At 52.4% G+C, this 25,408-nt stretch overlaps 1 protein-coding gene across 6 annotated transcripts in view; it reads left to right on the forward strand.

The window, feature by feature from the left end:
* The window catches only part of PRRC2B (proline rich coiled-coil 2B), a 77,907-nt gene that overhangs the window by 47,698 nt on the left and 4,801 nt on the right, over positions 1 to 25,408 (forward strand). Inside the window, exons 12-31 of one of the 6 annotated variants that reach the window (XM_080927243.1) lie at positions 1,992 to 2,307; positions 2,850 to 3,097; positions 5,051 to 5,246; positions 7,786 to 8,002; positions 8,583 to 10,649; positions 11,717 to 11,904; positions 12,282 to 12,427; positions 12,903 to 13,044; positions 14,671 to 14,753; positions 15,223 to 15,414; positions 15,541 to 15,738; positions 16,082 to 16,168; positions 17,045 to 17,149; positions 17,277 to 17,469; positions 18,212 to 18,309; positions 19,403 to 19,530; positions 19,912 to 20,152; positions 22,157 to 22,312; positions 22,892 to 22,983; positions 24,954 to 25,035. In XM_080927243.1, coding sequence (XP_080783369.1) covers positions 1,992 to 2,307; positions 2,850 to 3,097; positions 5,051 to 5,246; positions 7,786 to 8,002; positions 8,583 to 10,649; positions 11,717 to 11,904; positions 12,282 to 12,427; positions 12,903 to 13,044; positions 14,671 to 14,753; positions 15,223 to 15,414; positions 15,541 to 15,738; positions 16,082 to 16,168; positions 17,045 to 17,149; positions 17,277 to 17,469; positions 18,212 to 18,309; positions 19,403 to 19,530; positions 19,912 to 20,152; positions 22,157 to 22,312; positions 22,892 to 22,983; positions 24,954 to 25,035 — 5,175 coding nt within the window. The remainder of the gene's footprint in view (positions 1 to 1,991; positions 2,308 to 2,849; positions 3,098 to 5,050; positions 5,247 to 7,785; positions 8,003 to 8,582; positions 10,650 to 11,716; positions 11,905 to 12,281; positions 12,428 to 12,902; positions 13,045 to 14,670; positions 14,754 to 15,222; positions 15,415 to 15,540; positions 15,739 to 16,081; positions 16,169 to 17,044; positions 17,150 to 17,276; positions 17,470 to 18,211; positions 18,310 to 19,402; positions 19,531 to 19,911; positions 20,153 to 22,156; positions 22,313 to 22,891; positions 22,984 to 24,953; positions 25,036 to 25,408) is intronic. The other 5 variants (XM_080927244.1, XM_080927245.1, XM_080927246.1 and 2 more) reach the window with 5 other exon arrangements.

The following is a 25,408-nucleotide window of genomic DNA, read 5'->3' on the forward strand; positions in this document are numbered from 1 at the left end:
CCACAGCCTTTCCCAAGGTCTTCAGCCCGGATGCTTTGGAAGAGGGCAGGCCCCTCAGGTTGTCTTGGTCTGAGGCTTGCTCGTAGTTTCCGTCTTTGACCAGATTGTCTCGGCTATTTCTGGATTCCTCCCGGCTCTGGTGACTGGCACTTTGTTTGCTTGGTAAATGCGATCTTGCCAAGGCTTACACTGGACAGTCCTTTCCAGCGATTGGGAAGCGTGGGGAGAGTGTTGAGACTGGCCGGCCTGTTCTACTTAAAACTTTGTGTGTGTCTGTCTGTATGGCATGTGTGTAGGAGTAAGTGTGTGGAGGTCAGAGGACAGCGTCATGGGGGTCTAGGGACTGAACTCAGATCGCCAGGCTGGCAGGCCTGGAACGCGGGCTACAGACACTCCTGCTGTGTGTCTGGCATTGATGTAGATTCTGGGATTTGAACTTGTGTCCTCGTGATTATACAGTTGACGCTTTTACCCTCAGCCCCTTCCTCCTCCCGCAGAAACCATGTTGTCTGACACTGATGTATCCTCGGTCGCTGCTGTGTGTGACTAGTTTCCATTGCATAGATGCCTCCCCAGCCCCCACACGCGTCACCTTTGCTCCACAGTGCCACACCCTTATGTCATGCTCATCCCAAACCAAGCCACCACTCAGTGCACCCCTCAAACCCTGCTGGGCTCTGGCCACCCACACACAGACTGTGACTCCCTGGCAGCTGACACACCCACCTTTCCTGCCACACCCAGTGATGGTGAGTGAGGAAGTGCTAGGAAAAAAGAGAACACTGCTCAGACTTCTCTTGAGAAACGAAGTCGTCCTCCTGTTCAGTGTCTAGGTCTTCTTTCTGTCTTCTCTGTGTCCCTGGGCTCTGTGCTAGCTGCAGAGGACACATGTAAAACCTGCATTGTGCCTCCCTTCCTGGAGATGCACTGCCGCCGAAGGCTTCACAGTGAGTGTGAACCTTTGGGTCTGGTTAGTTTTTTGGGCAGTAGATAATCAGGTTTAAGAATACAGAAAAGAGAATTGATAAATGGCTCAGTGAGTAAAGCACATGCTACTCTTCCAGAGGACCCAAGTTCAAGTCCCAGCACCCACAACTACCTGTCACTCCAGCTTTAGGTAGATCTGGACACCTGGTTCTCCTGGTACATGCACTCAATATATATACCCAGTGCAGACACAACCACATTACAATAAAAATAAATCTTTACAAAGTTTTTGTGTACGTGGGTGTTTTGACTGTATGCACACATGCATGCCTGGATGCCCTGGAACCGGAGTTGCAGACAGGGGAACCGTCATATAGGTTTTGGGATTTGAATCTGGGTCCAATAGAGAAGAACACGGTGCTTCTGACTGGTGAGCAATTTCTACAGCTGAAGTATGGGTAAATGTCTTGTTTAGTTGCAAAGTGAAGGTGTTTCTTGTCCCATGAGAGTGTGAGCTGGTGTGTCTGAACTTCCACCCTGCACCTCAGGTTCTCCTCATCGGAGTTGCTTCGGGATCTGAGAAGTTAGCTTTTAGGAGGAACTCCTTAACTCTCTCGTGTGTGTTATATCGAGGTGGATTCGCCTATAGGGGAAGGCACAGCCTTGCCATTTGTGTTTGGACTGTGGTATACAGTTGTGCCTGTGCAGCAGTGGTGGTCACTGCCTGCAGAGTAGTGCGACATACTTCTGATGTTGAGTTTTTCCAGGCACCTCAGTGCCCTTGCTTATATTGAGGCTGACTGTCGGCAGGAGATGTAGGAATGGAGAAAGTATCCCAAAGAGGCATTTGTAGTCACAACGTAGGGCTCATGTATTCTCATGGGGTCCTTTTGTGCCTCAGAAAGGATACATGTTGTGTTTGGCTCCTGTGAAATCACCAGTCCTGTGCCCCTTTGAGGCACCGAGAACATTGTTTACTATTTTTCTAGTGTGGGGCCCAGGGGGAGGGAAGAGCCATTGACTCAGGCTTCTGATCTGCACCTCTCTCGCTCCATTTTTGGCAGAAGCCCACAATGAGCAGCGTGTTCCGCCAGCAGTCCATTGAGGACAAGGAGGACAAGCCACCCCCACGGCAGAAGTTCATCCAGTCAGAGATGTCCGAAGCTGTGGAGCGAGCTCGAAAACGCAGGGAGGAAGAAGAGCGTCGGGCTCGGGAGGAGAGGCTGGCTGCCTGTGCTGCCAAACTCAAGCAGCTAGACCAGAAGTGCAGGCAGGCTCAGAAGGCCAGTGAGACCCCGAAGCCAGTGGAAAAGGAGGTCCCCCGATCCCCAGGCACTGAGAAGGTCTCCCCGCCAGAGAACGGCCCTGTTGTCCGCAAAGGTGAGAGGACTCCCTATCTCATAGCTGAGAGACTTGAACGAGGTGGCCAAATCTGTGGCTAAAGCACATTATGCTGGAAAAAGGCAGAGATGGGAATCTTTGCGAGTTAATGTCAGCCTGTTCTGTATAGTTTCAGGTCAGAGAGAGACCCAGTCTTAAACACGTGCATGCACACGTGTGCACAAATATGGGCCTTGGAACTTGTCTGGTCCCACCTCAGCTATTTACCCTGAGCACTCGTGAGTGTGAGTGAGTGTGTGTGTGTGTGTGTGTGTGTGTGTGTCAGAGGACAGCTTTGTGGAGTTGACTCCTCTTTTACGTGAGTTTAGAGGCTGAACTTGGGTCTCTGGGCTTATGTGCTAAGCGGTTTTACCCGTTCAGCCATCTTGCCACCCCATGTTTACTTTTTAAACTAGTTGGGTAAATGTCTTGCATGTCTACAAACCATTTTTTTCTTAATCTATAAATGTATCAGGCTGTTCACCTCACAGTTGGCCAAACTCCTGTGAACTCGCTGTGACTTTTCCTTTCCTGTTTTCTAGGCTCCCCAGAATTCCCTGTTCAAGAAGCACCCACCATGTTCTTGGAAGAGATACCTGCAACGTCCCCAACAGTGGCTCAGAGCAACAACAACAGCAGCAGCAGCAGCAGCAGCATTGAGGAGGAAGTCCGGGAGGCCGGGTCCCCTGCACAGGAGTTCAGCAAGTACCAGAAGTCCCTTCCTCCCCGTTTCCAGCGCCAGCAGCAACAGCAACAACAACAGCAACAGCAGCAGCAGCAGCAACAGCAGGTAAACTGATAGACATAACCACAGGGCAGATGCCAGAGGTGACACCTCCCATCAATAGATTCAAACCCTTTTATACGCTAAGTCCTGTACTCTCTGAGCTGCATTTGCTGCAGCTTGTGGAGAGTCTTCACTTAGAGTAGCATCCCTCTGATCCCATTCAAACATAGTGGTGTTTCTGAGGCCTCTGTAGCCTCCTGCACTGTCTCAGGAGTTACTGGAGAGGGACAAGTCAGCTTGGATTGAGGATGTCCATCTTGTCAGGTTCGTGTTGGAGAGCCAGCGCTCCCACTTGAACATTGCATGGCCAAGCTGGGCAGCGCAGTCATCAGTCTGGTCTTTGGTGAGTTGGAGAAACCGGTTGTTTGCCTCAGCAGAGCGGAGAGCTCTGGCATGTCAGAGCACTGCTCATGTTGGCTTCAGGAACTTTCAAAGGGGCCTGTGTTTTTGCTCTGGAGGGAGGAGTCATAGCAGTCCCTGGGTCCTGGTGGTCTCTGCTGGTGCAGCCTGTTAGCAGGTGCATAGTCACTGGGGCTGGGGATTTAGCTCACCGCCAGAGTAAAATCTGGGGTTCAGTGTTTGGTGCCCAGCATACAAGAGAAAATGACAGCCGTGCATTTTGATGGACACTGAGATGATGGGAAATCTGCTGGAAGCCCAGAAGCTGGCTCATAATGTTTTCATTTAAACTGTTTCAAAGGGGGTGTGCCTTAGAGACCAAGGCTCTCCAAGGTCTCCTTTAATTTCTTATGACTCCACCCCAGTTTCTCTGTTTTGAAGTCACAGGAAGCACGGTGTCCGTATATAAGTATGCACAGTCACACCAAGCAGCACCAGTCTTGCTAGGGATGGGGGAGGCCGTGTGTCACTCCTCAAGAGTGTGTGAGAATGACAGGGCAGCTGGGCTGCTACAGTCCTCAGGGACTGCAGTTTAGCCAGAGGGTGTTATGTAGACCGAGAAGTTAGTTCTCACAGGCCTCACATCAATGAACTACAGGGACTGAGTGCTCCCCAGAGACATGCTGTGAGCGCCCACAGCAGCCTGCAGGAGTTGACCCTGGCAGCAGGCTGGGAAGGAGTCCATTCTGTCTTCAGAGTGGACCAGGCAGGCCAGAGGTCTCAGACGGAGTTTGTCCTTGAAGTCTGATCTAACACATGAATCCCAAGTTTTAGATTCAGGGCCGATTGGGCAGGGTCAATGTCTCATTGCTTTATATTTACCTGTGGCTTATGTTTCTCTGTTCAGATGTCTCAGAGCACAGTGCGCCAGCAAGCTACACATAGACTGAGCACCTCTTATGATTTAGTTAGAGAGACAGCTACTGGGAAAGCAGAAAGGGGACGCGGGGGCCTGCTCAGGTCTGGTAGCAGCTTCTTTCTAAAGGGAACACTTATCCTGGAAACTCAGTTTGGGAACAAAGGGGAGAGAAACGTTATAGTCCAAGGCCCAGGGTTTCTCATGGCCTACCAAGGGCAGATAGTGGGGTGTGTTGTGAAGGAATAACCAATGAGGCAGGGTCTGACAGAACCCCATAGCTGCCCATACATAACTTTGTGAGATTAGGCTGTTGGGCAGAAAGCACAGGAGGTGTTGGAGGCTCTTCTAAAGCTTGGGGCCAACAAATGTAGAAAGTACACGTATATCTATAGACAAAAGATGTGGTATGTTCCTGGTAGGGTAGTGAATCCGATTCTGTGAGGTGCTGAGTCAGACTGAGTCCTTTATCTAATGGGGCTCACACAGGTACACCCAGCCCTTGTAGTGACACCACCATGACTCTATCCAGCACCGAGGGACCTCAGCCTAAAAGCCATACAGGCCTCGGAGCCATGCACATCCTTCTTTCTGGCATTCTGTTTGGTGCCTTTGTGTGCCTGTCCTGGTGGTCAGGTGACCGAAGCCCCTGCCCCGTTCACTGTGTGCCCTCCTTGTTCACTGCTTGTGTTTTCCCCCAGGAGCAGCTGTACAAGATGCAGCACTGGCAGCCGGTGTACCCCCCACCTTCTCACCCCCAGCGCACCTTCTACCCACACCACCCCCAGATGCTGGGCTTTGACCCACGGTGGATGATGATGCCCTCCTACATGGACCCACGCATCCCCCCGACTCGGACACCCGTAGACTTCTACCCTTCAGCCCTACATCCTTCAGGTGAGCCTGGGGAGCCCACTGAATGGATAGTGAAGCAAAGGCTGTGCCTTTGTACAAAGATAAAAACACACCCTGCTCCTGTCAAAAAGTTATTGGGACCTGAGTGCGTGGTAGAGACATGGTGTAATGTCAGGGCTTGAGAGGCTGAGATGGAAAGATGGAGAGGTTGAGACCAGCCTGGGTTGAGACTGTCTCCAAAAAAAGCATACCAAAACAAACATTGTTGGGATGAGTTTGAACATGTGTGTCCTCAGTTGCAGCCCCTGCGTCCTTGCCTGTGGGTTTCTCTAGCCATGATTGTTCCTGCACAAAGTCGGTCTAATGCTTTTGGCTAGAACCAGATTTGGGGGCTTATCAACCTTTTGCTTTCCTATGTCCTTCCTTTTGTAGCTGACACTGTTGGTGCTTGTCTGTCCTCCTTATCCGTAGTACCATCTTTTTCACGCTGTTTCCAACGTTGCTTTGTTGGGGTCACGTGATGTCTTCTCCACAGCAAACTGTTTATCTCACTGTCTGTCAAGTGATCTTAGTCTCTCTTTACTCATATAGAAGTAGTCCGTGAAATTGTGCTTGCCAATTATGTTATACAGATATTCATATCGTGCATTTTTTTAAATCCCCTTGATCAGTTACTGGCAGGTGTTAAGGTTGTTAGTCACAGGATTGGGAGTTTAACTTACTGGTAGTACACATTCTTTTAGTATTCTCGAGGACCTGGGTTCAAGTCTAGCTTCAAAGGTATAAATAAATATCCAGTGTGGTTGTGGCTTTATAAACTTCCGATAAGGTGTGTGTGTGTGTGTGTGTGTGTGTGTGTGTGTGTGTGTGTGTGTGTGTGTTGTTTTTTGTTTTGTCTCTGTGTAACTCTGGCTGTTCTGGAACTTACCTCAAACTTATAAGCGATCAGCCTGTCTATGTCTCCTGAGTGCTGGGTTTAAAGGTGTTCACCACCACACCTGCTTTTTTGCTTGTTTTTGAAACAAGGTCTCGCACTTTAGCTCAGGCTGTCTCAGAACTCATTTTGTATCCCAGGCTGCCCTTACATTCATGGAAGTCCATATGGGTCAGCCTCCATATGCTGAAATTACAGGCTGGGGTCATCATACACAGCAAACTGTCAGATTTTGCTTCTTGCATCTGGAAACACATAGAAAGGAACCTCTGAGGTTGTCAGTCCCTGCTCAGTCCCTGCTGGGATGTGGGTCATCATTCTATGTGGACTTTGCCTCAGTCCATTTCACAGGAAGGTACCAGCCCTGAAGGAAGGAGAGAGGAGGGCAGGAAGTGTGGAAATGAACAGTAGAAAGGAGTTCGCCCCCATGCCACCATCCAGGGAATGGACGCAGACCTGCCCACACTTCGCTTGTCTCTTCATGCATGTCTTACCCACCTTCTTAAATTTTAGTGCCTGTATGTTTTTGGAAGCAGGATTTGCTTTCCAAATCATTGTTTTGTTCTGTATTTTCTTTTTCCTGCCACTATTTTTTTTCTTTTTAAATATGTGTTTATCCATTTTGGGGGTCAGAAGATCTCCTTCCACTGTGTGGGTTCCAGGAAACAAACCCAGGCTTGGAAAAGCACCTTTTCCATTCAGCCATCTTCCCAGCTCCTATTCCCAAAATCTTTTATTGTTTGTTTTTAAAGACAGGGTCTCACTGTGGAACCCTGGTTGACCTGGAACCTTGTAGAAGTGTCAGCTATAGTACACGACATTCCTACCCGTTCAGGGCCATTCTCTTAGAGTCTCCCCACCCTCCCAACAAGTCTTGGTTAATCTGGAAGACCTCTGCATTCTTCTGAGAGGCAAAAATTTGAATACACCTCCTTGAAACCCAAAGGAACAAAAAGTTTCCTAAGGTTTGTCTGTTTGTATCCTTCCCGAAAATTCCTTGTACCAGGGGATATGGGCTTTCTAATGCTCAGTAGTGTTTCACAGGCATTAAAAGTCTAAGAAGATGCTGACAACTTGGCCTGCAGACTTGGAGAGGTCGGGGAAACCTAATACAGCTGGTAGATTGACATTACCCGTGTCCTGGTCCATCTGGGCCATTCCAGGCTTTCCCTCCCCAGCAGCCAGAATTTCTAAATATAAAATGTTTTGTCCATCTTCCCATAGGGATATGAGGCAGTGAAGCCAAATCCCTGTCTAAATCTTCCTAGGAGGGTCTAAATCAACTGAGTACTCGCCGGCTGGTTGGCCGTGTGCTGGCTGGGATTTGGCTCACCCAGTTCGAACAGCTATAGTGGCGTGCTCGCTGACCAGCCCTGCTGGGCTGAGATCTGGCTCCCATTTATTGTTTTCATTACCTTTCAAGTGGATTCTTGTTCTGGGAACCAACATTGGCTTCTAAGGGCCACATGCAGGTCAGATGGTGAGCCTGTGTGCCAGCTCCCCTGGTGAAGACTCAGTTGTGTAAGGATAGCTTCTGTGTCCGTGTGATTGTAGGACGACTGCCTCTTCGGAGGCCATGTTCTGCCTTGTGGCTGCTGCCAGGCATTGTGTGTTAGATGAGAGAGGTTGATCCTTTGCCTTCTTCAGGACTGATGAAGCCCATGATGCCCCAAGAGTCTCTCAGTGGGACTGGCTGTCGCTCTGAAGATCAAAACTGTGTGCCCTCACTCCAAGAACGAAAAGTGACCGCCATCGACCCAGCTCCTGTGTGGAGCCCAGAGGGCTACATGGCACTGCAGAATAAAGGCTATTCACTGTCCCACCCGAAGTCTGCTGACACTCTGGCCATGGGCATGCATGTCAGGTGAGCTTCCCTCTGCGGCTGAAAGAAGACTTCGCAGTCCCAGTGGAGGGCCCTAGGAAGAGGCCCAATCCCAGGAGACACAGCCTGGGGTGGATGGGGAGGAGTGTGAGCAGGTGTGCTTGAATGTTTGATGTGAGTGGCTCTCTCTGGCCAGGCTGAGGCACAGGAGGAACCCGGTGGTCGTCGAACTGTGGGCAGTGAGTGGGTGGGCTCACAGGCAGGTGGGTTGAGAGTGGGGTCTGGGCTTGCTCCTCCTGTGGGAGTACAGGAGCTAGCCCTGTCACCTCTAGGCCCAGGCTCAGGACTCCCAGGCTCCAGCTTGTTCTTTGCTCCAGGGGACCGCCAGCTCCTCTGTCTCCAGGGTGGTGCATTGAGCTGCCACTGACATCTCCACGTTCACGGACTCCAGGGGCCACCGAGCAACGTGTCATAAGCTAGACCAAATGTTTGTGTTTTCTTTTCTTTTTAAAAAACTTTTTTTTTCTTTAAAACAAAGCAAAACAAAACTAAGCCCTGTTCAGCATGGAGGCCAGGAACCAAGCTCCAATCACATTGACTGATTTTTCTGGTTCCTTTTCAGGAATGAAAGGTCTTACTCTGCCTCCCCCGGAAGGTCAGGGGGCATAAGTGCCCAGCGCGATCTCTTTGAGGAGAGAGGGGAGGAGTTCTTGAGTGCTTTTGACAAGAAGGCCCAAGCAGACTTTGACAGCTGTATCTCTTCTCAAAGAATAGGCCAGGAGCTTTTATTTCCACCCCAGGAAAATGTTCAGGAGGTGGGTGCTCCTGGGGGCTGTACCCCAAACCTCAGGTGTTCCCCATTGGAGCCTGACTTTGTCCCAGCTGAGAAAAAGCCAGAGTATGGCAGCTGGGATGTTGGCCACCAGCCAAAGGCTGCCGACACAGCCAACAATGTCGAGCTGGAGGTGCCCCGGCAGGAGCCTTCCTTTCATGTTTCCTCTTGGGAGAAGGAAGGGAGCCCCAAGAAACAGCCAAACCCAGAGCCCGAGTGGACACCCGAGCCCCGGAGCTCCAGCAGCCAGCACCAGGAGCAGCCGGGCAGGACCCGGAGGTCAGGACCCATCAAGAAACCTGTTCTCAAGGCCCTGAAGGTAGAAGAAAAGGAGAAGGCACTGGAGAGGGTCAGGCAGGGTCTTGGAGAGGAGAGCTCACAGCGGGCCACAGAGAAAGAACCCATGAGCAGGGCAGAAGAGGATGAGGATGAGGAAAACAACCCTGCCCTAGCCAATGCCTCCTCGGCCCTGGAGGATAAGGCTGCTGCCCGGGCTGGTTTTGGCCACGAGGCTAGCAAGCTGGATGAAGATGCAAAGGCTGATAAGACTTGGGAGAGCAGGCCCTCAAGGGAGGCCAGTGACATTCCCCCAACCAAGAGAAACAACTGGATCTTCATTGATGAGGAGCAGGCCTTTGGGGGCCGTGGCCAGACCCGTAGCCGTGGCCGTGGCTTCAGAGAGTTCACCTTTCGGGGTGGGCGGTCTGCGGGCAACAGCTCAAGTGCTCTTTGTGGCACAAGCGTCCTAGGGTCTCGTGGCATGTACAGTGGTGGCCAGCGCAGTAACCGAGGCAGGGGATTGCGTGACTTCCCTCCACCAGAAGACTGCCCCAGAGCCAAGCCAAGGCGGCGCATTGCCAGCGAGACCCACAGTGAGGGCTCCGAGTATGAAGAGCTTCCCAAAAGGCGCAGGCAGCGGGGCTCAGAGCCTAGCCACGAGGGCATGCTCACGGAGAGGGATGAGGGTGCCCTGAAGGACTCGTGGCGCTCCAACAGGACTTACACTGAGGACCAGGGTGGTCTAGACTGCCGCAGCCGGGGATCCCGGACATGCGGGAGAGCCCTCCCACCTCGCCTGAGCAACTGCAGCTATGGCCGCAGAACCTTCATTGCCAAAGAACCTTCCCACTGGCAGAGCAGGAGCCCGGGCAGCTCCTGGCAGGAATATGGCTCCTCTGACCCATGTGGCCCAAGGCGAGCCACAGACAGAGACTATATACCAGACTCTTACCGACACTCTGACACATTTGGCAGCAGGCTTTTTGAGGACAGCCGCACAGAGGACAAGAGGTCCTTTTTCCAAGATGACCACGGGGCAGATTCCGAAAGTGCAGAAAACAGGCCCTTCCGTCGGAGGCGGCCGCCACGCCAAGACAAGCCCCCTCGCTTCCGGCGCCTCCGTCAAGAGCGGGAGTCCTTAGGCCTGTGGGGACCTGAGGAGGAGTCCCATCTGCTGGCAAGCCAGTGGCCAGGCCGGTCCAAACTCTGTCCTGGGGACAAGAGTGGTCCTGGAGGTCACAGATCCCCAGAGCTTTCCTACCAGAATTCTTCAGACCACGCCAACGAGGAGTGGGAGACTGCCTCCGAGAGTAGCGACTTCAGCGAGCGTAGGGAACGGCGAGAAGGCCTCCTGGCCGAACCCGAAGCACAAGGGGATGGTGGCCTCTCTGGGGCCAGTTTGGGTGAAAAGAAAGAGCTGGCCAAAAGGAGCTTCTCCAGCCAGAGACCCCTGGCTGACAGACAGAGCCGCAAGCTGGAGCCGGGAGGGTTTGGGGAGAAGCCTGTTAGGCCAGGTGGGGGTGAGACTTCCCCCCGCTGCGAGAGCCAGCAGAGTGGGACACCTCTGAAAGTCAAAAGGTAACACATCAGCACCATCTCGGGTCCTTTGTCGTTGTCCTGTTGCAGCAGCATCAAGTCCATGCATGCACGCCCTGCCAAGCCCGGCGGCCCTGGCCGCTGTGTGTGAGCGTCTCCATCACTTGCTCCTGCATTGCTTGTCTGCTTCCCCATGGTGTGTCATTGTTGATGTTGTTGTTGTGGCTTGATCAACTAAACCCAAAGTTCCCCATGCCCCACTCCCAGAGCCCAACCTCCGGAAATATTCTCAACTCTACTCCGATGGCTATTGCCCATGTGTGATGCCCGGAAAGCTCTGCAGTCAGCCTGCTTGTTACTGCGTGGAGCTGGCGTGCCGGCGTCACTCACCTGTCATGTGGAGACAGCTCCTGCCCTAGTGGCCCTGTTTTCCTCTTGCTGCCTGGACATGGCTGGAGCCACTAGGAACAGAGGGGAGCAGGCCGCTTTCAGCCAGAGCCTGCTTTTCTAGAAACTGAAGCTTTTAGGGTGGCCCATTGAGTATTGGCCATTGCCCAGGCTGCCTATAGGGAGAATAAGAGCTTGCTTCCCAGTCAGTGCCTCAGAGGTTTCACCCCTGCTGTCCTTAGAACCCAGAGTTCACGACTCAGGTGTACATCCCCAGGAAAGCTGACTCAGGGGAGTGTCTGTTTTCAGTGTTTGTGTGACCAAATTCCAGCCCCAACAAGGCATCGTGAATGTGCTCAAGAGCCCTGCGCTGAGAAAGCCAATGCTGCTCCCTGTCCTGTGGCCCAGTGCAGGGAGGCTGGTGGCCCTCTCTTGGGTGCCCCCACCTGCCCTCTGCTCCCCACTGCAGTCTGTGGAAGGCAGCATGCAGTGGGAGGGGCAGAGTAGTGGGAAGGGTGTGCCCCCAAGCCTTCACCCTGCCCACAGAACTGGACCAGCACGTGGCATGCACTATGGGCAGGGTCTTTACAGCTCAATAGAAGGAACCAGAACTAGATAGCTGCTGTGTCTGTGTGTGGGCCTTGTGCATTCAGAGTTTTCTCCATCCCTCTTTCCTAACCTGTGAGTAATGGAGAGTTCATGAGCCCCTCATTCCTTTGCAGGTCTCCAGATGAGGTCTTGCCTGGAGGCCTTGGAAGCCATTCACCCTATGCCTTGGAGAGGACCACTCATGGCAGCCCTGACGGTTCTGAAACCACCAGTAAGAAAGCAGAAAAAGAGGTTTCTTTGGCAGCCCAGAGGGCTGGTGAGCAGGAAGAGGCCCGGAAGCAGTTTGACCTGGGCTATGGAAGTGAGTTGGGGCTCTCCTTTGGAGTGAGGGCGGTACAAAACAATCCAGACTCCTGTCTATGATGCCTCAAGTCTTGCTAAGCCCCCATGGCATCTGTCCAACTTCCCAGACTTAAAAGGAGTATCCAAGGCCATGTGGCCAGGAAGAAACTGAACGGGGCGTATGAATCTGCAACTTTAAGGGGTGCTGTCTGAGCACCGACAGGTTGTGCTTGCATTGTCTCTACTCACACGGGCAGGGGACAGGCAGGGTACCATGTCTAGATTTCCACAGGCCCTGGAGAAATTGCTCCTTGGTAAGTGGAACTTTGAGGCAAGCATTCGATAGATAGCCTGTGGGTGGCTACCGCCCTATTCTTTCTGTGATCTTTGATTCAGATGCTATCATTGACAACTGTGGATCCAGCCCCGGGGAAGAGAATGAAGTAGGCTCCATGGTGGGTGAAGGCTTCATTGAAGTCCTGACCAAGAAGCAGCGCCGCCTGCTGGAGGAGGAGAGAAGGAAAAAAGAACAGGCTGCTCAGGTAAGCACCGTGGGCCAGAGGTCAGAAGGGAGGAGGATATGTCAGGCATGCAGTGTCTCCTGGAACCTGTCACAACTGTCCTGCAGCAGACAGGAAAAAATGGAGTCACAAAGAGGCTGTCTTGGATCTAACAGCTGAAATGTGACCGGCCAGGTCAGAGATCAGCCTCAGCACTCCTAGTCTTCCTCTTCCCTCTGTGTGTCAGCGAGATGGCTCCTGTTCCTGCAGGTCACAGCGGTCAGGAACCCTGTACAGAAATGCTTGAGGCTAGACACTGCATTCAGTCACCTCTATCAGCCTGCTCCTGGGGCCAATCTGGCTGTCCTGACAGTACGCCCTGAGCCAGGGGTTCTGAAGACAAGTGTCAGGCATCTCAAGCTAGACTGGGTAGTAATATGAGCCGAGACATTTTCCTAGGACACCCTGCCGTCAGTCATGTCTTGGGCTGGACTGTATCTGCTCTTCTTCCCGGTAGGTGCCTGTCAAAGGTCGTGGCCTTTCATCACGGATTCCTCCTCGGTTTGCTAAAAAGCAGAATGGCCTGTGTCTGGAGCAAGGAGATGTGGCTGTGCCTGGCAGCAGCCTGGGCACCGAGATCTGGGAGAGCAGCAGCCAAGGTGAGGTGGGTGCCTGGCTCAGTAGAGGCAGGGCACCTTTCAGAGGCTGCTGCCTTGGAGCCATTCATATAAGGGAGTCATTGCCTATTTCCTAGGCCCCAAGCAGAGTCAGTGCTGAGTGGCACCTGAGCTGACTTGCTGTGGCAGTCACAGATGGGGCATATGTCCCTGGCACCAGTACTGACTGCTCCAGCACTAGCAGAACCTCTGCATGCCTGCCACCTGGAGGAGGCATCGTGTTTCCTTATCAAGTGGAAGATTGACAGTGGGAGTAAGGAATCCCCTCCACCAACATAAAGAAAGCCCTATGAACCTATGAATCCCTCCCTGTTGTTTTCTGTGGGAGGAGAATGTTTAGACTAATGGGAGTAAACCTTCCTTCTTGAAAATTTTATTTTCTCAAAGCTTTTCGTTTTTTGTTTTTTGTTTGTTTGTTTGTTTTTTTGAAGATTTATTTATTTATTTTATGTGAGTACACTGTAGCTCTCTTCAGACACACCAGAAGAGGGCATCAGATCTCATTATAGATGGTTGTGAGCCACCATGTGGTTGCTGGGAATTGAACTCAGGACCTCTGGAAGAGCAGTCAGTGCTCTAACCACTGAACCGTCTCTCCAGCTCCTCTGTAGTTTTTCATGTCCCACTCAGACTTCCGGTGGACTTCCACTTTAAAACATAAAGCCACTCCAACTGATCAGGTTCTTCCTGAAGGGCTGCAGTGAGCACGTCCTGCACAACAGTGAACCTAGAAGACCGTATAGTTGACTGAAGGTTTTCTGTGGCTTGTAAGGGAGCCAGGAGAGCCTACCCTACAGAACCGTGGCTGAGCCAGGCTAGGGCAAATGCCACAGTGGGTGACTCGTGCTCCTGCAAGTTACAGTTATCAAACATGCTTCTGGTCCTAATGCAGAACAGCACTACTCAGCGATGTCCTGCTGCTGGAGGAGAACCCTTGCTTTCCGTGCCACCGGTGCCCGAAATGCCCTCAGCCAAATGAGCACAGCAGCCAAATGGACAGGGCAGCGTGCACCACACTGGAGCACAGTGGTTGTCAAGGAGTCAGGGCTTCTCCAGGGTCTCAGCTGTTCAGTCCCAGGCCCACATGTGCTTCCTCCCGTGCATGTGTTTTTTCTGGGCTCTGGCTCGTTGGCTTTGGATGCTAGGAAAGATGTGTGGGCCGCTCACCGAATCGAGCTGCATCTTCCTGGATCATTCAAGGCCTTGAAGTAGCTGCTCGCTCCCGGTTTCAATTGGACTAAGAATTGAAGTGAGACAAATCAGAGTGTGGCTGAGTATGCTGGCACTGAGCGTGCTGGTACTGAGCGTGCTGGCACATGTCTCTAAAACCTCAGCACTCTGAAAGCAGAGACAGGAGGATTGTGTGAGTTCCATGTCGGCCAGAGCTACATAAGATCCTGTCTGAGGAGGCTGGCTGTTGAGAGAAGCTCTTGAATTAGTGCCTATGTGTCAGGTTCATTCACAGAGCTCTGTTGTGGGGCAGAGGTGGGCATTAACTCATCTTTTTAGTTGGTGTTTACTCCAATGGAAAGGAACACACAAGCTCCTGTCTTCCCAGACTACTTATCCCCCCGTGATGCCCTGACTCTTGCCTCCCTTCCTTGGCAGCGCTCCCTGTGCAGGGCGCCGCCAGCGACTCATGGAGGACAGCTGTCACTGCCTTCAGCAGCACTGAGCCTGGCACCTCAGAGGTGAGTGCCGCCACCCCGGTGCCCGGGTGCTCTAGCATACTGGCTGGCAGCTGGGCTTGCACAAGGCGCCCTACTATGTCCCTAGCTTGTTACTCTCTTCAGCTTTGGTCTCTGGTTTCTGTGTGGTGCCTGAAAGAGCAGAGAGACAAGGGAGAGATTCCTGGATAGGGATCTGGATGGAGAGTCACCTCTGAGCTGGTATTGCCTGGCTCTGTGCTCTGAGTGAAATGAGTTTGGTGGCCTTGTCTTAGATCCATGCAGTGTCTAGTGAGCTTGAGCTTGGGTAGGACTGGTGCATTCATTACACTGGGTGTGTGCCATGGGCCACACCAGGGCAGGTCTGGACTTCGGAGTGGAGGTCGGTGGTTGGGGAGGAAGACTGGCCAATGCTCTCCACAGGCTGCCTCCTGGATGCTTGTGCTTTGCAGTTTGGGGTCAGGGGGTCTAACCCATTTTGTGCTCTGCACAGCAGGGTTTTAAGAGCAGCCAGGGAGATAGTGGCGTTGACTTGAGTGCTGAGTCTCGGGAGTCTTCTGCGACCTCCTCACAGCGCAGCTCCCCTTATGGTACTCTCAAGCCAGAGGACATGAGCGGGCCTGGCCTGGCGGAATCCAAGGCCGACAGCCACAAGGACCAAGCTCAGAAGCAGTCTGAGCACAAGGTAACCTAGAAGTCCCCTATATGGAGGCCAGGGCCTGGGCAGAGAGGCCCTTCTTTGTCTTGTCTTCCTTGATGCTAAGGGTACCTGGAAGCATGCGTGTCTCAGCCCCTCTGCTTTCCCACCAAGGACTCAGAACAAGGCTCTGGACAGAGCAAGGAACACAGACCAGGACCCATCGGCAATGAGCGGTCTCTGAAAAACAGAAAGGGCTCGGAGGGGGCCGAGCGGCTGCAAGGGGCCGTCGTCCCGCCTGTTAATGGGGTGGAGATTCACGTGGACTCCGTGCTGCCTGTGCCGCCCATTGAGTTTGGAGTCAGTCCAAAAGTGAGCTTCGCTTTATCTTCTTTCTCCTTTGTACTTAGATGAACTCTTAGGGTTGTCCCTGAAGGAGAAAGGGAAGATAGGAGCTGAGCGCTATTGGGACGAATGCTAGTACAGAAGCAGGGATGGGTAGGTGTTGTTGGATTGCTCTGTGGCACCAGTGGGTACAGCTGGGCTCAGAGGCCAGCCAGAGAGTAGGGGAGACAAGTCAAGTCGCTTCCTTTCTTGTGTGTAGTCATCTCCCTCTCTTGTGGCTCTGGTCAGTGCAGAGTGGACACTCATTGATGTGGGCCCAGGGGCGGGTGAGCTGGTCTGAAGCTCAGGTGCTATGTTCCCTTTTTTCCAGGACTCTGATTTCAGCCTGCCACCTGGGTCTGTTTCTGGTCCTGTTGGGAATCCAGTCGCCAAGCTTCAGGATGTCTTGGCTAGTAATGTAAGTCAGCATGTCGTCCTCCAGCTAAGCCTGTGCACCATGCTGGCTCTGTGGTTTGGGGACCTTTGGCTGGAGGTGATCTCGGTCCTCTTAAGGACTGGGTTGTTTGGCTTACTTTAGCTCCAGTCTCCATGCTGGTAGAGGTGGTGCAGACTGCTCTCCTGAGGGAGGGAGCCAGGCTCCCTCAATGCAGGTCGCACAGTGTGTAAATGCCATGGCCCACCCACTGGGTTCTGTGCCCTGGAGAGAGGGAAAGGGAGAGAGGTTGATTCAGCATTGTGAGCTGCTTGGAGAAGCAGCACCCAACAGCTTCTCTCATTGATCTGTCCCCTGGAGGTCGCTGGATGAGGGAGGATGGCCAGTCAGTATTCCCAAGAGGGTTGCAGGAGGAGCTTTGGTGCTTCAGACCCTTGCCAGCCATTGAATGAAACCAGTTGGAGTTTGCTGTGTTTGAAAGGCCTTGCTGGCCGTGTCTCCTCACTTTGGGAATCCTGAATGAGTTATTACAATTGGCTAATGAGCCCAGGACTCTAGGGTTCAGCCATCGCAATTCCCACCTGTGTTAGGAGGGCCCAAAGCGCTGAGTGACAGCCAGTAACCACTTTTTTCCTGTCTGGACCTGGCCATCTCCAAGCCAGGCAGTAGGTGTTTGCCAAACCAGGTGTTTGCTTTCTGGCAGCTAGTCCCTTTGTGTTGCTGGGCTCTGACTGCGGAGGGCCAGTGGCGTGTGGGTATGGAGGTGACTTCTCTCATCAAAACTGATCTAGGCAGCCTGCTCTAGATGAGTCCTGGTCACGGGGGTGTGTTTGGATGAGCAGCTGTCCTGTGTCCCTGAGCCCTGCCTGTGCCCCATGATTTTCTTTCTTCCCTCTCCAGGCAGGACTGACACAGAGTATTCCCATCCTTCGGCGGGATCACCACATCCAGAGAGCCATCGGCCTCTCTCCCATGTCTTTCCCCACCGCAGACCTCACGCTGAAGGTAAAGCCAGGTCTGCACGGGGATAGGGCCCTTTCAAACACCTCAGCTTGTGAAGAGCTAAGGTTGCTGCTGTCCCCGTTTGTCCCCAGTAGTAATTTGCATCCTTCCCCTCCTCTTGCTTCCAAAGATGGAGTCTGCACGCAAGGCTTGGGAAAACTCCCCCAGTTTGCCGGAACAGAGCTCTCCAGGAGGTGCAGGCTCGGGCATCCAGCCTCCTTCCTCTGTGGGCGCATCCAACGGGGTCAACTACAGCTCCTTTGGTGGAGTGTCAATACCGCCCATGCCGGTGGCTTCTGTAGCGCCTTCTGCTTCGATGCCAGGTATCGCATCCCCTGAGCCAGGCTCAGGAGCCTTCTCCATTCACTGTCAAGAAGCCAGTCTCAAAGCTCTGCTTTCACCCAGAGGACGTGTGTGACACTAGTACCTAGGTCAGGCAGTTAGTTACAGCTTCCCATGTGCTGTGGACAATGTAATTCCTGCTCCGTTGGGGGAAGCAGGGTTGCCGTGCTATAGGGAGATGCTTGGAATTCCAGAGAGGAGTGAGCAAAGATACGGTTTGAGTCAGACTCTAGTCATTGGCAAATCTCTGGTGAGCTGCTTTCGTCTTCAGTAAAGTAGGCTGATGATACTGAGTGGCTTGAAGCAAGGGCTTACTTGTGCCCTCTTGCTGGTAGCTGTTTTGATTCCTCCTGTCATCCTGCTGTGACTGGGGGTTTTGAGGGCCCGCTGCCAAGGTCTCAGTGATGTGGTTCCAATAGATCCTTCTGACCCTCCACTGTGGACTCAAAGCAGGGAGATGAAGAGGACAGTGACTGAGAGACCGAGGCAACTCTTCCATAGTAAACAGCCCTCCCAGCGGCCCTGCACTCCCACAGGGGAGTGGCTGAAGGCTTAGGTGCTCTCCTCTCATACTTGCCTGGGTTTCCTGAGCTGTGTGCTGCGTTAGAAAATCACACAGCCTCTGCTCACACATGTCCTCAGCCCCACTGAGTCCCTGGGAAATGTGGCTGTGTGCAACAGGAGGCTTGATCCTTTCCATTCTTGTCTGTGTTCTGTTTCCAGGCAGCCACCTCCCACCTCTGTATCTGGATGGCCACGTGTTTGCAAGTCAACCCCGGCTGGTTCCTCAAACGATACCTCAGCAGCAGAGTTACCAGCAGGTAAGGGTAGCAAGCCCAGTAGCCAGAGGTCAGAGGTCAGAGGCAGCACAGTTGTGGTCACTGTGCATTTCTTTGCTGGTGATCTTGCCCCTGATCCCACATGATACCCAGCACTGGCAGACCATGGCACCCAGAGAGTCTTTGGAGACAGAATCTGAGAGATGACAGGCATGGAGTAGATACCCCAGACTCCTACTCAGCAACCTTACTTCACTTAGCTGAGGGTTAGCTGCAGTGGGGTTACATTGATAATGAGAGTCTGAAAGGCCAGAATCCCTGTCTAAGGCACAGATGCATTAGAAGGAGACAGTTTTAGAGATAGGCAGGATGCTGTCTTTGCACAAGATTGAGATTCTGTTTATGTGAGGCTGGCTGGTGTGTTTTGGAGCTTCCTAGAGACGTACTGGTCTCCCATATAGCCCTACAGTGTTCTTTCCTACACCAGGTCTGATCCAGACAAGATGAGGCTGCCCTCTGCTCTTGAGGCATGGCATTGTTAATTTTCTAAGATTTTGATGCACTAAATGGATCTTAGTGTCTCCCTTTATTTTGTTTTTATTTTATGGTTATTTTGCCTATGTATAGTGGGCATATATAGCCCACAGAAGCCAAAAGGTGTGAGATCCTCTGGAATGGGACCTACAGATAATCATTAGTGGATGCTAAGAACTGAGCCCAGGTCTTTAGCAAGAGAAAGATTTTAAACACTGAGTTGTCTTTCTGGGCCTTTCCTTAAGACTTTTGAGTCTCACTCTAGTCCAGGCTGGCCTAGAACTATTTGGCCTGGCTGAGCTGGGCCTGAGCCTTAGCCACCCAAGGGTTGATACAAGAGTAAGACACAATACCCAGCTTGCATACATTTTTAGAAGGATACTTAGAATTCCCCTCCATTGATGGGTGTATCTGAACTTATTTCTACTGTGTGGTTCCAGTGGTGGGGCGGCCATGCCTTGGTCTTACAACTTACTGACCTTTTGCTGTGGGAAGACAGATCAGATGGGTTGAGCTGTGCCTTTGCCGTCCAGGCCAGGACTGGGTGGAGGTGGGAGGTGTGTGGCGGGCAATGCAGTCATCACCTGGCTCCTGTTCGCAGGCCGCCACTGCCCAGCAGATCCCGATATCCCTTCACACATCTCTGCAGGCCCAGGCGCAGCTTGGGCTGAGGGGTGGGCTCCCCGTCTCCCAGTCCCAGGAGATCTTCAGCTCCCTGCAGCCTTTCAGGTGAGACAGCCCAGGTGTCAGACCTCCATGCTGCCCTGCTGTCCTGTGTGCTGCTCCAGGGCCATGGACTGGGTCACTAGATGGTCTGCACTCCTTTCCAGTGCACCACAGACTGCTGGGGGTTCCTGTGCCCTTCCCTCTACCACCATCCCCAGCCTCCATGCCCCAGCCAACCCTTTTCTGTATGTGTGATGGCTTCAGCTCTGGGCATCACTGGGTCTTTATGGGCCACAGCTTGGGTGTGTTCATGGTCCCCTAGTCAGCAGTATCAGGATCAGTCTGGTCCTCTGAATCATTCTCTGGGGAAGCAGGAATCAGTCAGCAAGTCCTGTGCTTGCCAGTGCTGTTCACCTGTTCCTGACCTCCATTTGGCTTTTGCAGGTCTCAGGTGTACATGCACCCCAGCCTGTCACCACCAAGCACCATGATCCTCTCTGGGGGCACAGCCTTGAAACCCCCATACTCTGCATTTCCTGGCATACAGCCCCTGGAGATGGTGAAGCCACAGTCTGGCTCACCCTACCAGCCCATGAGTGGAAACCAAGCCCTGGTCTATGAGGGCCAACTCGGCCAGGCTGCCGGGCTGGGCACCTCCCAGATGCTGGATTCCCAGCTCCCACAGGTCAGTTTGGTTTCTTGGTCTTTGGTCTCCTCCTTCCTTGCCTCTCAGTTCCCTCTTGTGTACTGATGTCCAAATGTCTATCTCAGACGCAGAGACTCAGTCCCACAGCACTGTGTTCGTCTGGCTTCCCCTTCTCTAGAGCTTCGTTCTAGAGATGTCTGTGGCTAAATGGAGGCTGTGGAACTGAGAATGGGGCAGGTGTCATGTTTGTCCTCTATCCCTTCTAGTCCCCACCTCAGAGCCTGAGTCAGAACCAGTTGGGCCTGCCCTCTGTGTGTGTCCCTCTGTTGGGCCACTGGCCTGCCCTCTTACTCCCATCTAGATGCCTTGTTCGTGCCCATGTGTAAGGGTCACTCGTGGTCACAACTCTGTTGTTCATGTGGTAATTCCCAGTGCTCTAAACACTTTGACCCCTGGGACCTGCTTCTCTTAAAACCCTGTGGTGTTGTTTTTAACCTGAAGTAGACTCTCAGCACCACGCACACACTGTCTCCATAAGTCCTACCTCCTATTGGCCACTTCCTGATGCCTCCCCATGTTGTACTGTCCTCTGGACCAGAGGCATCCTACCCTTTGAATGCCCCTTGTCCAGCAGGCCACCCTGATAGGTATTCTCTTTTCTGTCTGTAGAGGGAGGCTCAGCGCTGACCTCTTCCCTGAGGGGTCCTCTCTAGACTATGCCCTCAGCTACCTCATCACAGCATCACCCAGTTACTCCTGACTCTTAAAGTCATATTCAAGATGGCTCTCCTTCCTCCTCATACCCCTTTCTTCCTTTTCTGCCCTCATCTAATTGTAGGTGTGCACTTCGCTCCTGTCTTTGCTCTCCTTTCTGGTCATTGTCATCTAAGCACTGCTCTTCCCTGGGTTTATTTCTTCAACCTTAGGTCCCCTGTGGCCCAGCATTGCCACTTTATATGTCATGGCAGCTCCAGCACTCTGCTTCCAAGACATGGTATCCCTCCAACCTTTCAGTGGCTCCTGTCACATACACACACTCTCTCTTTCTCTCTCACTTCCCTCTCCCCCTCATAACCCTGCCTGGATCTGCAGGCTCTTACTCTTTGCTCCATTTTGCCCTTGGTCACACACACACACACACACACACACACACACTTACTTTTTGCTCCATTTTACCCTTGGTCTCTGTCTCTCTCTCTCTCTCTCTCTGTCTCTCTCTCTCTCTCTCTCTCACACACACACACACACACACACACACACACACTTACTCTTTGCTCCATTTTACCCTTGGTCCTCAATACCCTGTGCAGTGAGTACAACAGCCCAGCCTGTCTCAGAAAGGCAAGAGCCAGGCTGTGCCCTGCCCGGGCATCATTCTTGCCTCACTTTACTCTGTCCCAGCTGTGCTCTGCTCTGAGGTCCTGGTGCCACTGTAGGTCTCAGTGATGTGGTTCCAATAGATCCTTCTGACCCTCCACTGTGGACTCAAAGCAGGGAGATGAAGAGGACAGTGACTGAGAGACCCAAGTGGCCCAGCTCTGCCCTGTGCCTATCCTCCCCCATGCTTGTTCTGGACTTGGGACATGATCTCTTGGGCCCCGTGGGCTCTGTCTGCTATTCTCTCTAGCATCCTCTAGAAGGCTCTCTGAGGCTCCAGTTTGGTCTCCTTTTCTGCCATCATTGATTCAAAAATCTGAGGTTCCCATCTTTGTTCCACACAGAGGGATGCGGGGACAGGCTTCCTGTGCAGCTGCCACTTGGGAACATTCTCTGCCGTCTTCCCCCCTCCAACCTAGACTCTGGGCGGTGTTCAGCTATGTGCAGCATGTCACATACATTGCTCTGTCGGTGCCACTGTTCATGCCTGACAGTGCCCTGTGACTGCTCCAGCACTGTTTGTTTACTAAATGTTCCAAGGCCTGAGAACACACAGCGTCCTGCAAGTGCAGAGGCCACTCAGGAATACTGCGCCCACTCCCAGGTGCATGTTTTAGCTTTCTCCCCAGTGTCCCTTCTGCCTCCTGACTTCCTGTCACCCCACAGCTAACTATGCCACTGCCTCGGTATGGCTCCGGGCAGCAGCCACTGATCCTGCCACAGTCCATTCAGCTGCCTCCAGGACAGAGTCTGTCTGTTGGAGCTCCCCGGAGGATTCCTCCACCTGGCTCCCAACCACCCGTCCTGAACACCAGCAGAGAGGTAAGTGGTCCCAGAGAGGGGCATTGTGCAGCCAAAGCCACTACAGCAGAACCAGTATAGAAAGAGCACGCCCCCAGTCTCTCACACTACAAAGGCCTCCATCTCAGATAATTCTTGCTTATGTGTAAATTAGTCGGGAATTGGCGTGTGCCAGACAACCAGACAGTAGGGAAGATATAGAGCCAGTGTCTTAGCCACCACAGAACAGATACAGGACCTGGCCTCTTGAATAAGGACAGGAGTCTGTGCTTCTTGCCAGGTCCCGTGGGGCTCTGATGTGACTGGTGTCTAGGTGATTGTGCTCAGAGCAGCCAGTTCTCCATGGTTGTGCACATTTGCCTCTGCTATCTATTCAAGGAAGAGTCTTTGTGCTCTTTCACTGCTTTTAATCCTAGCACTCAGAAAGCTAAGTCAAGGGATCAGAGTTCAAGGACAGCCTTAGCTATGGAGTTAGGTGTAGTCTCAGAAAATAAACACTAGGACTCAGGTCTCCTCTTGAGTCTGGGATGGGGTTGGGCCACTGTGGGCTAGGCTGTCTCTGGGCTGCTGAATGACTCTGTTGCTTCTTGGCCACTCTAGTCCACTCCGATGGAGTTGAAAGGCTTCCACTTTGCCGACAGTAAACAGAATGTTCCTACCGGAGGCTCCGCACCATCCCCGCAGGCCTACAGGTAAAGATGAGCCCTCAGGTTTGGGGCTTATTACTAAGTATTCCATAAGTCACTTCAAAGAGCCCGTGGGCCCAGGGAAAATGGTAGAAGGGCATTGCAGCATGGCCCCTTTGTATACCTGGGTATTACTGGGGCGTTCTTGAAATGCCTCATGCTGTAGTGGGCTGTGGCAAAGTGAATCCTAGGGAAACCAGATTTGTTTCTAACCTACAGGGTAAGATGCCCTGAGGAATGAAAACTTTCTGGGGTGGCAGCCACAGCCCCATGCTCTCATATCAAAACTCACCCTGTGACCCCTATTAGAGTTGGGTGTGGGTGGTCTTTCTTCCCAAACCGCAAACGAAACCTGCCCTTTACTTCTCTGATACGGTTCTCTACCTTTAGTAGCAATCAAGGTTATCCTTGGCTTGATTCAGAGCGGTCTGTTGGATCATGGCAGGGGCTTTTAATTTCATGATGCTGGGTTGAGGTTGTGACTCTCGGCCTGGGCCTGAGGGAGTAGACAGCCCAATACCTCGTGTTTAATCACTGAGGGGGACAGACAGGACTGTGGTTTCTTTTTAGAGGTCACCCAGCGAGCAACACACTGTGCAGGTAGAGTCCTACCATCTGTGCCCCACTATGCTGACCTGACACTCTGGTGTGCTGACCTGGAGCTGCCTCCGTCCTTCCCTTGAGTCACAGCCATAAAGTGAAGGCCCTCATGTCTGTCTTTCGCTCTTGCTGTTGTAGCTTTTGTTTGTGTGTGAATACATTCTGTTCTGCTGCCATTGCCTTGCAGAGGCCCATATAGCAGAGCCGTGTGAAGGGAGTGTGTGTGGAGGGAGGAAGGAAGGAAGCTTCAGGAAGGCACACACACCAGAGGCCTGCCTGCCTAGTGTGATTACAGTAGCCTGGGCTCAGTAGGTTGTAAGGAGGGAACAGTCTTGAAAGAAACTGAACACTTTATCCACAGATTGAAAATACTTGGGAGTGGGAAGGGACCAAAAATGGTTTCATATCATCATTTCTAAGCAATACAGTATAGCTACTGTATATATAGTGTTTGTAAGCAGGCTAGAGAGGATTTTTCAACTATATAGGAGGAGCTGGGAGTATGTCTGTGTAGAGAGTGCACTTAAACCCATGAGGCCCTTGGTTCCATACCCAGAACCAAACAAAAAACAAAATAAAAAAACCACATACTGGAGAATATGGTTAGGTTACATGTAAATACCATGTTAACTTTATCTGTGAGGTCCTGGAACAGTCTCTGAAGAAACTGAGGGGCTGCTGGATTTGGAGGGCACCGGCGTCATGGTGACCAGAAAGAGGGGTTGCTATGACTCTTGTATACTTCCCTGAGATTTTCAGGAAATAGGCAACTGAGACACGCCTTGCAAAAAGGAGTCCTCAGTTAGAAATTCAAGGGATGTGCTGTCCCCATGATGACTTTTTGGGCTATGGTGGTACCTAGCACTAGACAGCCTCACCCCCAAGAGACTTGCTGGCCTCTGCACAGGGCTTTTTCTTACAGAAGACCTTTTTCTCATGAAACAGCTAAGAGGCCTGGGGACTAAGTGTGGTTGTAGATCACTACACACACACACACACACACACACACACACACACACACACACACACACACACACGTGAAAATGAGGCAACCCCTGGTAGCTGCTGCGAGCCTTCATCTGGACACTGCATCACACTGGTCCAGATTCCACAGCCTGAGGATGGCACTGGCTGTCTGCTCACAGCAAGGGCTGTAGCTCCTCTCCTGGGTGTGTTTCCAGGAAGTGCCAAGGGGCACTGTTGACTACTCTCCTCCCTCATTTGCATTTTTAGCTGTCTCGGATCTGTGCTTTCTGTCTGCTAAGGCCTCTGGCCAGAGGGCCTCCCTGTCTCGATCTGCCTCCTTGTGTTGCTAGGCATTGACTCCATCTCTGTGGTGACACATGTATTCTCAACCCTGCCTTTGGTTTTTTCAGGCCTAGCTCTGCTAGCCCCAGTGGGAAGCCCTCTGGATCAGCAGTTAACATGGGCTCTGTGCAGGGACACTACGTTCAACAGGTAGAAGATGGCTTCCCAGACCCTGCAGCCCTGGACACTTAGGCCTGTCTCCCAGCGCCAAAGGAGAGGGGACTGTCCCACTGATGGACAGCTTTTATTAAGGGAAATGTGCCCTGGTGCTTAGAGCTGAGCCACTTGAGTTCCTTCTGGCAAAAGCACTTCTCTTGATGGGTGTTTGGCTCCTTCCTTGTCCTACAGAGAAGGGAGAAGCCTGGTTCCCACATGAGATGTCAGAAGGTGTACCATCTATCCGCAGCCGTTTATGGCCGTCATGGCGCTCTAGGAGACATGGTTAGGCCTGGGTTAGCTCAGAGGCTGGGGTGTGTGTGTGCTAGCTCTAGTGAGTGCTGTGGCATGTCTCTGTCTGCCTGGG

This window comes from Micromys minutus, assembly GCF_963924665.1.
Source record: "Micromys minutus genome assembly, chromosome: 13".
Taxonomy (NCBI): Eukaryota; Metazoa; Chordata; class Mammalia; order Rodentia; family Muridae; genus Micromys; species Micromys minutus.